At 41.4% G+C, this 10,909-nt stretch overlaps 1 protein-coding gene across 3 annotated transcripts in view; it reads right to left on the reverse strand.

Annotated features, from left to right (window-relative positions):
- pawr (PRKC, apoptosis, WT1, regulator) overlaps positions 1-9,166 on the reverse strand; it is a 67,525-nt gene extending 58,359 nt beyond the window's left edge. The window contains exons 1-2 of one of the 3 annotated variants that reach the window (XM_058625128.1): positions 9,064-9,146; positions 8,048-8,753 (exon numbers count right to left, since the gene is read on the reverse strand). In XM_058625128.1, coding sequence (XP_058481111.1) covers positions 8,048-8,704 — 657 coding nt within the window. In that variant the 5' untranslated portion in view covers positions 8,705-8,753; positions 9,064-9,146. Of the gene's footprint in view, positions 1-8,047 lie in introns of all 3 variants that reach the window. The other 2 variants (XM_058625127.1, XM_058625129.1) reach the window with 2 other exon arrangements.
- Positions 9,167-10,909: the final 1,743 nt, after the last annotated feature.

The following is a 10,909-nucleotide window of genomic DNA, read 5'->3' on the forward strand; positions in this document are numbered from 1 at the left end:
GCCTGGAAGTGTAAAACATTATTACCAAACGTGAAACACTTTTACAAATCCCTGAAACAAATGAAAAAAAGCCGCAATTCATACAGAAAAAACAACGTACAAACAAATTTAATGCGAAACTTACAATTCCCCAAAACAAATTTCACGTATGTTCCGCTAGAAGCAAAAGAGACGCTGACCAGTGAGCAGCTGACCTGTATGTTTGCCGTCTTCATACCCAACAGACGATCACCCGATCTTATATAGCACCACTTCCTTTCAACCTGGCTTTCAAAATAAGAGCCACTTGACTTCTTATTTCAAACTTTAGCCATCTTAACGTTCACTGTATGAGTTAATTCCATAAAAATAAAACAAAACAATGGACAACGGCCCGAATCCAAGGTCAGACGAGGACAAACCTAATCAGTCTGACAGCGTTAAGCGTCTGCGGAGACAACAGTCAAAGTAGATTTGGTTAAATATTAACACGGGTTATGTCGAACGCCGGGTTAAACCAGTTTTAATCGGAGGGACTTTACCGAGTCTGATTTCTGCAGATTGATGATTTGTGCTCCGTCTGTGACCTTTATTGTTGAATGTTTTAGTACACACACGTTCCTGCAAACCACAGATATGTGTGAGCTCACGTCTCAGGACTGAAATTTACATTATTCATCATCTACACGTTGACTGATGTGTGTATGAAAATATCATGGTTGTTTTTCCCCCCCCCCCTTCATAATGTTCCAGCATTAAAAACCCACTGTGTCAAAGAATCAAAGGCGAAACCGCATCACTGTGTCAAAACATGTCAGGTCCCGGTGTTAGGTCACACCGGGATGTGCCCATAAAAGCATGAAAACACTGCCGCGTCACAGCATGAAAACATGTCACATCACAGCTTCAGAACACACACCAGCATGGTCCAATATTAGATGTCCCTACAACAGCACTAAAACACATAACAGCACTAAAACACACTGTCACAGCATTAAAATACACAGTTGTGTCCCCACAACTGCATAAAAACACACCAGTATGTCCATATAATGACATTAAACACACCAGAATAACCCCATAATGGCATTAAATACACCACAATGTCCCCATACCGGCAATAAAACACAAAACAGTAATAAAACACACTAGAATGTCCCCATAATGGCACTAAACAACAGAATGTCCCCATAACGGCACTAAACACACCTGAATGTCCCCATAACGGCACTAAAACACACCAGAATGTCCCCATAACGGCACTAAACACACCAGAATGTCCCTATAACAGCACTAAACACACCAGAATGTCCCTATAACAGCACTAAACACACCTGAATGTCCCCATTACAGCATTAAACACACCAGAATGTCCCCATAACGGCACTAAACACACAAGAATGTCCCCATAATGGCACTAAAACACACCAGAATGTCCCATAATGGCATTAAACACACCAGAATGTCCCTATAACAGCATTAAACACACCTGAATGTCCCCATAGCGGCACTAAAACACACCAGAATGTGCCCATAATGGCATTAAACACACCAGAATGTCCCTATAACAACACTAAAACACACCAGAATGTCCCTATAACAGCACTAAACACACCTGAATGTTCCCATTACAGCATTAAACACACCTGAATGTGCCCATAACGGCACTAAAACACACCTGAATGTGCCCATAATGGCATTAAACACACCAGAATGTCCCTATAACAGCATTAAACACACCTGAATGTCCCCATAGCGGCACTAAAACACACCAGAATGTGCCCATAATGGCATTAAACACACCAGAATGTCCCTATAACAACACTAAAACACACCAGAATGTCCCTATAACAGCACGAAACACACCTGAATGTTCCCATTACAGCATTAAACACACCAGAATGTCCCCATAACGGCACTAATCACACCAGAATGTCCCCATAACGGCACTAAAACACACCTGAATGTCCCCATAACGGCACTAAAACACATTCAAATGTCCAGAGGACAGCATTCAAACTTGCCAGAATGTCCCCATAACAGCATCAAAACATAAACCAGCATTAAAACTCAGCAAACGGTCTCCATAACGACACTAAAACACACTGTAATGTCACCACAGCCGTCTCGTCACAGCACGTCCACAGACCAGGTTGCAATCACCGTTGGTCTCGACTTTGTCTCCAACCTTAAATGCCTTAAAACACTTTAAAAACTACAACACGATACAAACACTTGACTAACAAACAAAGACTAACTTGTAATTGCAAAGAGACCAGGATGGACAAACATGTGCGTCCTGGTTGTGTTTGCGCACAGATCCAGTTAAAGATTAACCAGATAGACGGACAAACGTGTGTCACTGGAGACGCAGCACACAGAAGTGACGTCTCTTCTCCTCTGTCAGGAAACGTAGAAAGTTAAAGCAGCCGTTCTTCCTGAAGTCGACTACATTAACCTCAGTTGACCGGACTTTTGGGGATAAAGTTCACAGTAATCTGAGAGAGTGGAATCAGCCTGAAGGCAAACACACACTCACAACACATACACTGTCTCACAATTATTCTGGAGACGTGCTGCTCACACAGCGTCAGTGCTTGAGGATTTTGTGCAGGTTTTGCTCGACAGTGCATTCTTGTGCTGAGTAAGACGAGGAGGAGGAGTGTTGTTCTTCAGTAATAATCGACTGTCTGCTGCTGAACACACATGACTGAAGAGCAGTGACCCAGATAAGAAAAAAGACTTTGAACTTGGTGTTCAAACTCTTTGAAGACCTGAAAACTTTGACGTTTTTACCATCTGTGTGTGACGTCAAATCTACATTTTTCTGCGTGTTTGTTCGCTTCTTGTAAAGTCAGACGTTTGGTGAAGTTTTCAGTTTCCCTCGGCTGGACAAACACTACATTTTCTAATCATATTTTCAGTTTGTAAATGTAGTTGCAAACTTCAACTCAAAATGATTACAGTAGCTGTTGCCAGGTGTCCCAGAGGCACGGTAAAGATCCTGGTATACCCGCGCTTCAGGGTCCTGTAGTGTCCCCACTTCACCATCGGGTGGCGGTACAAGTCTGGACGCAGGGAACAGGACGCATTCCGAACAAAAGGAGAAGAGAACGAAGCTACAGCCCCCTTGGACATGTCTGGGAGTTGGAGTGTCAGCTGGTTCAGGGGTCGCCAGGTCTTGGCTCGGATGACTATCCGTGGCGACTACTTCTTCTGTTGTCGAAACGGTTTTAATGCTTGGCGAGCGGAGCGGCTTGATACTGTATTCATCAACCTATCCTTTAATCCATCCATCATAGCTATTAAAGATCCACAATACCAAGTACTTTTCCCTTTAAATGCAACTGGGATGGGAATCGGTATCGGTATTGGGCCGATACTGGTCAAAATCACTGTATCGGATATCGGACAGATAAAAACGTAGAATCTGATACAATCCAAACGCTGTTTGTGTTCTTAAAAGCTTCATACGTTCATGAATAGTCTAAAATTACTGTCTGTATCGGAAAATATCGGTATCGGACACAAAAAAGTGGTATCGTCTTGTCCCTAGATACATACGAGCCCGAACGCCACGTTGGCTCCTACAGTAAAAGTCATGTGACGCTACAGATGTGACGAGAAATGAGCGCTGACAAGTTTACAAGAGAGGAAATACACCGAAAAATCCCAGAGGTCCTGTTGGATGTCAACAGCGCAGATCAACAACTATGGAGGAAAAAAACCCTGTTTGTTGGCCTTTAAACCCGAGAATTAAATCCATGATGTAACTTTATCTGCTTTTGTTCCCCCCCCCCCCTCCATGGTTTTGTCTGACGAAAGGTTAAGAACCCAAACATTGCAGCAATAAACGTCTCGCTGCGAGTTCAGACATACCCCCGTGTCTTAAAAGACGTGGATGTGTTCAGTTTTTCCAGTTGAGGATCTGCAGTGTTCACATCCAGCAGGACCGAGGGGATTTTGTCTTTTTTATGATTCTATTCATGAGAGCCCACAGACACACATGTGGATGATTAATATCGAGACACAAGAACACACAGTTGGCCTTTAAATAAAGGATTTCTAGTGGCAGTGTTGCAGGGTCTTGGAATAGCGCTGACAGTTGTAGATGTACTTCACCAAAGCATCATCCACCACATCTCGACAAATCAGCATAAACCTCTAATTTGACAGTATGCGCCAAGGGAGCGTGGCGTGCTCTTAAGGTAAGATAAGATTTTGTCCGTTTGTACAGAAAATTAAATAAATAAATGGCCTCTGCAGTTTAATCATAACATATCGGTTAAAAAAAAAGGTCCAGTTTCGTGCTTCCCTTTGTGTGGAGCAGAGGTGAGAGAAAGGTCAAGCCTCCCTGGAATTCAGGAAGTCGTATTGATTTGGTGCCGTGCTATAAAAAAAGAAAGAAAAAAGAAGCAGAGCGGAGCTTTTATCGCGCCATTATGACCTCGACGGGCAGAAGATTGGGTTCCACTGTGGCTCCGATGCCTCGCTCGGCAGCCATTATTCTCCTGCACAGAGATAATCCCAGGCATCTCTGTTCACACCTGTCCACTCGCATTCACTTCACAAAGGGGGGACTGTGTGAGCGAGCCCACGTTTGAATGATGCACTCCTTTATACGGGCAACAGGTGGAGGAAATAGAAACATCTGACGAGGGACGAAACAGTTACTGGTGTCACGGTAAAACGATGGTACAATTCCTGACATTGAAAGTGAACGTACTGGTTTAAATTACCATGGTAACCACAGGATGCTAGCTGCACCTGCAGTAACATGCTTTACAAAATCTTACAAATTTGATGGATTTTTTTCAAAAAATTTCAAAATTTGTTTATATATTTTTTTCATTTATATACACACATGATATATTATTTTTATATGTTTTGGAAAATTTGTATACATTTGTTTACTGTTTAATGTTTATTTTGCACAATTTTTATATGTCATTTTACTGTATTGTGTATTTTACAATATTTTAAAAGGTAATTTTAACTGCATTTATTGTTCATTTTGCACAATTTTATACGTCTTTTTAACTGCATTTAATGTTTATTTTATGATCGTGATTCTATTCCAAATCTATGTAAATATAAATCTTGGTGTAATTACCTAATTACCTAACACTAACCAACCCTCTTCTCTTACAATAAACTTTACTAACCGAGTAACAGGAACATTTCAGTCACTGTTAATCTATCTAGTGTTTAGAGAAGAGGAAATAAAACTCACTGATTGACCAATTACCAACGATTAATTTAGCATTTGCTTCCTTATTAATTAATTCATCACTGCTGCTTTGCATGAACCATTATTAACATGGTGTCAGGGATTCTGTGCAGTTGCCACAAAAATGAGGTGTTGTCAAAGTAAAACGTCCTGAGTACAAGATCACATCATGTGTTCGAGACAAGACGAAGAAGAAGAAAATATCACATTGATCCAATAAAAAGCATGAAACCAAAACAGTGCAGAGATTCCTCAAAGGATTAATCATCCGGGGGGGGAATTCCACTGAAATCACTTTAAACCAAACATACAACAATGACAAAACCGTGACACGTTGATTTATTTATATTCTCGGGTTAAATTAAACTTAATTCTTAAGAGAATTCACAGCCAAAAAACACTGAAATCCAAACACTTTGACTTAAAGTTCAGATGAAGCAGCGAACACTCGTACCTCCATGTACCGCCGTGGAGTAAGCTCACGTACCACCGGTGGTGCGCACACCACAGTGTGAGAACCATGGGGTCTAGACCACAACAACTGGACTTGTTTAGGCTTCTTTAGTTGTGAAAATTGCCTCACACGCACAGATTAGCTCCTCCCCCTCCTCCGATAACAGTGCGTTCACCCACTTTACTCGAAAATCAGCTGCACTGTGGGCTCCATCTCACATATCTGGCTCGGGGGGGGGGGGGGGGGGCCCAGAGCGCTAAAGCCCCCCCACATGACAGCCTCGCTGGCCTGGGACCAGCTTTCAAACGGCTTTGCTCAGCAGCAGCAGCAGCAGCTAATAACAGGATGTGGATCTGACCACCGTGGACTGACAACCTGGTCCCAGTCCAGGACTAATTCTACCCTGAGGGCGATGGGAGCCCGGGGGAGGCTGTCACATACAAGGGAGAGAGAAAGTACTTCTAAAATCACCACCTTAGTTTATTAATAATAACAACAACATGTAGTCGTGTATTTCTTAGATCATTTTTGGGAAAAGTGTGTGTTGTGTTACATAATCACTGAAACTTGGCTTCATCACAGACGTCCGGTCTGAGGCCAAGCCACAGGAATTAGGTGAGAGAGTCTGACTTGATTTAAAGTCAATAACAATAGAGGCTGCAGCACCAGCAGCCAACACACACACACACAGACACACACAGGGTTGTACAGCATTCTTAGCAAGGACACAATCACCTAAACCCTTTAAACTTAACCATCACAAACTACATGCCTAACCCTTAACCGAAACCCAAGTCGAACCCTGACTTTAAAACCAAGTCTTCATCCTCAAAAAGGTATTATCACTTGGGAGAACCAGACAAAATGTCCTCACAAATATAGCATACTATATCCCCTTACCCCTTATCTTAACCACTACAACTACATGGCTAACCCTTAACTTTAACCCAAGTCGAATCCTGACTTGTCTTACCTCTTAGAAAAGGGCCTTTAAAGATGGGAGGACCAGACAAAATGTCCTTAAAAAAGTTAGCACACAAAACAAGGACACTCAGACTAAATCCCCTTACCCTTATCTTAACCACCAGCAATAGATGCGTAAACCCTTAACCTAACCATGATCCTCAACCCAAGTTGGGAAGACAAATGTCCTCAAAAAGAGAAGCATACTGAGCAAGGACACTCAGACTAAAGCCCCTTACCCTGACCTTAACCATCACAACTACATGCTTAACCCTAACCCTTAACCTAAACCCAGGTCTTAACCTCCAAAAGGCCTTTTAAATTGGGAGTACCAGACAAAATGTCTTCTAAAAGGTAGCATATTAAGCAAGGACACTCAGACTGAATCCCCTTACCTTAACTATGAGAACTAAATGCCTAACTCTAACCCAGTCTAAGTGTAAGTCTTAACCCTCAAAAGGCCTTTTAAGTTTCAAGGACCAGACAAAAATGTCCTTAGATTATCAAAATGTCCTCACAGAGACAGATAAGAACTAAACTTGTCCTAACAGTCTTCTACACACACACACAGCTATTCTTCTTAGGACACTGTCAACTTCAATCTAACAACTCAAATCATGTAGATTCACTTTTAGTCTCATGAGGACGACCTGACACGGTCCTGACAAGGTCAGTGCCAGTGACGGTCCTCACGAGGTAACAAATACAAGTTCGCAAACACACCTCCTCCCTCTTTTCCTTTTCCTCCACAATATCTAAGAACTGCATTTGTTTCCGTTACAGCAGAGACCTGATTGGAGCAGATGCACGTATGGGAGGAATTTGGAGACTTTTGGGAAATAAATTACAAAATTACTATAGATCTAACACACACACACACACACATTAAAGGAGAGAGAGAGAGTCAACAATGTGATGTGTTGAAAAGTGAGAAAACAATGTGGCCAAAGACACTGATTTAAAAAGAAAAAACAACAACAACACAAAAATCAAGCTTTTACACACATTTGTGAGCGTAACACAATAACTGACCACCACTGATCAATCGTCTTCATCCACCTCTGGATTAAGAGGGTTTGCACTTAATCCAGATTAGTACCGGAAACTAGTGTAGGCTACATCCTGTCGTTTGTTTTCGTAGTTATCCTTCAAAAATGAACACACGTTTTTATTGTTACTTTGTCTTAAATCATTATGTGGCATATCCAGTAGTTCTTCTTAATCCAGTAGTTCTCTTTGAATGTGAGAAGCTGGAAAATCTTAAAACTTGTTTTAACTAAAGTCGATTAATCAATTATCAAAATAGTAGACGATTCATTTGGTGCTTGATTAATCATCGCAGCCCCAATGCGGTTTTCGGTAAGAATGGAATGTGTATTTGACCTCTGACCTGATGCGAGTGTGTCTGCAGAGGCTCTTACCTCATTGGACGGCATGCTGACCACACCGGTTGACCTCCTCTTCTCCCGCAGCTTCCTCTTCTCGATCTGACCTTTGCCCTTCCTCGCGCTGGGACCGCTGCTCTTCTTGTCCTTGCCTTTGCCCGGTGACGGACTCTCCTTGCCGTCGTGCTCGGCGCAGGCCGCGGGGCTCGAGTCCGGGGACGCGCACGGAGCCTTGTCCGCCTGAGGCGGGGCCTTCTTCAGGTGGCTCACCGGCGTGACCACGGCGGCGGCAGGTGAAGGTGCGGGTGAAGGTGGTTGCTGCTGCTGTTGCTGCTGTTGTTGTTGTTGTTGTTGTTGTTGTTGATGCTGGTGGTGGTGGTAGAGGTGCGCCTCCTCCTCGGGTCTCCGCAGAGCAGTGGCGGAGGAGGAGCGCGACACCGCGTACGAGGAAGGGAAGCAGTTCCCGGAGGAGGCGCTCCGCTCCGGATTGCCGTTGTTGGTGAGCTCGGTGCCGGGTGCAGGAGCCCCAGCAGCGGCGGGGTGACTACGGCTGTTTGCGGCTGCGGAGCCGAGCGGAGCGCCAGTCGCTGCCGCAATGTCCCCGAGCATTTTGGCTCTCATTTTCTCCCGCTTCGCCTTCCATTCCTCCAGAAAGTCTGTGGTGGCGTTTGATTTAAAGCCTCCTGTTGCCATTTCCTCTCTTTGAAGTCCCTCCTCGCGCGCACAGTGGCTGAAAAACAAACTTTAAAAAAAAAAAAAAAAAAAGCTGATAGTCTGATAGCTTTAGTCTCTCTCCTAACAACGACCCCGCATTCCTGAGGTGAATAAAACAAACCGCCCTCTGCTACTGTTGTTGCCAGGTGAAGAGAAAACTAAAGTGAAACTTTGTCTTTTCCACTCGAAACACGCACTTTCCTTTCATGTAGTCGCCGAGTTATCGCCCAAAAAAGTAGCCTCCTGCGTTAAAAGTTGCAACTTTGCGGATTAAAAGTCGACAAAAACCGTGCATATAAAAAGTTACTCCAGAGAGAGACGCAGGAGTGCGGACTCACCTGCGTGAAGCAGCGTCTGTCTGCGGATAATCTGTCCTCGGTCACACCAGGTGTGTGTGTGTGTGTGTGTTTGTGTAATGAATGGTGCTCGCGCTCGCTCTCTCTCTCTCGCCCTCTGACTCCGCCGACAACACACGAGCGTTTCCGAGCGTTCCCGAACAATTAAAGTCCCTGTAAAAGTAGTTTTAATGTTTCCCACTGAGGTTTGTAGCCTCGTTAAAGGTCCTTTATAAGGTTTTTTTTTACGATATAATGCGATGCCCTTATTTTACGTTGAGTCATTAATTACATCATTTTTTTTTAAATAAAACACATACTTTATTTAATTTATTTTATTTTATTTATTTTATTATTTTTTGAAAGTGACCATATATTTATTAATTTTTTTCCCCTTTACATTTATTTTGAAGGATGTAACAACGTTTTAGTTAAAAATACAGATTAAATATGAATAAAGTACTTATTTATTCCATTAAACTCACTCTATTGCAGATTTCTGCCTAAAATGTGAGCGGAAAACTTAATATATCACATAAATAAATAAATTCAAACACTTAAAGTGTAAAAAATCAATATCAGTGTCAATATTTAACACCTTTCTGTTTTAATAACGACACTTTTATTGCACTTTACTTTCTTCTTTCTTCTATATAATATGCATATATGATAACATATTTGCTTCAATATTCATTCTTCCAACAGTATTTATATACAATTATAAATGTCCATATTTTAAATCTTGTTTTTATTAACGTTTATTCACTACGTTTAAATACTTCTACTTTATAATACAGATATTATATATTATATATTTTGTTTGTATTGTTGTATTCATTCCAATTGGACTCAAATAATGTGCCCTCAGTAAGTTTGTGTTTGTTTAAGAAAAAAAAAAAAAGGAGCAGGACATTTGTAGGTCTGATGTTTTTGCAGGAGAGCATTATTTGTTCATTGTTTCATTGGTTCATTGGTTCATTGGTTCATTGGCGAGTCGTCTCTCCCACGCAGCTCCCACTGACTGACTCAGTGCCCTCAGGCTCAGCATGACTCAGCAGAGGATCCTCCTCATACTCACACAGTGTATATAGACCATGTGACAAAAATGTGGGACGATATTAAAGTGTTTATTTCCCTGAAAAAAAAATATGAACGTCCACGACCACGAAAATAAATGTGTGCAACACATGTTTGTAAACAAGAGAAAATTAGCGACTGGGTGCTTTACTTTTGAAAAAAAAACACAAAACTGTATTAAAGTGCAGAGTTATTGTTATTTATGTTCACGTTTATGCTTATAATGTGGTGATTTAATCTCTAATAAAAGGTAAAATGTTGTTAACATAACATAAAAAAGTAAGTAGATGTTTTGCCTTTGTTTTTGTTGATATTTCGTACAGTTTAGGATTTCAATATCTGTCAGTCAGGAGACCTTTGACCTTTGCAAAAAACTGTATAAAAGTGCAGAATTATTGTTATTTATTCACCTTTATGCTATCACGTATCATATCATTAATCTCTAATAAAAGATCAAAGTTGATGTGTTTGTCACGTGTGATGTTTGTTTAAAGGTAAACTCACTAGAAACTGCAGCATAACAAAAGAAAATTTGAGTAAATGCTTGATTTTTTCCCTTTTTTGTAGATATTTTGGTCCAAATTTTGGAAAAATTAAGATTATTTCTCAGTCAGAAGGCCTTTGACCTTTGCAAAAATCTGTATAAAAAACTGTGTTCACTTTATGCTATAATTGGGTGATATAATCTCTAATAAAAGGTAAATAGTTGATGTGTTTGTCATTTATGATGATTGTTCAAAAGTAAAGTGACAAGAAACTGTAGCATAAATGA

This window comes from Solea solea, chromosome 3 (genome assembly GCF_958295425.1).
Source record: "Solea solea chromosome 3, fSolSol10.1, whole genome shotgun sequence".
Classification (NCBI taxonomy): Eukaryota; Metazoa; Chordata; class Actinopteri; order Pleuronectiformes; family Soleidae; genus Solea; species Solea solea.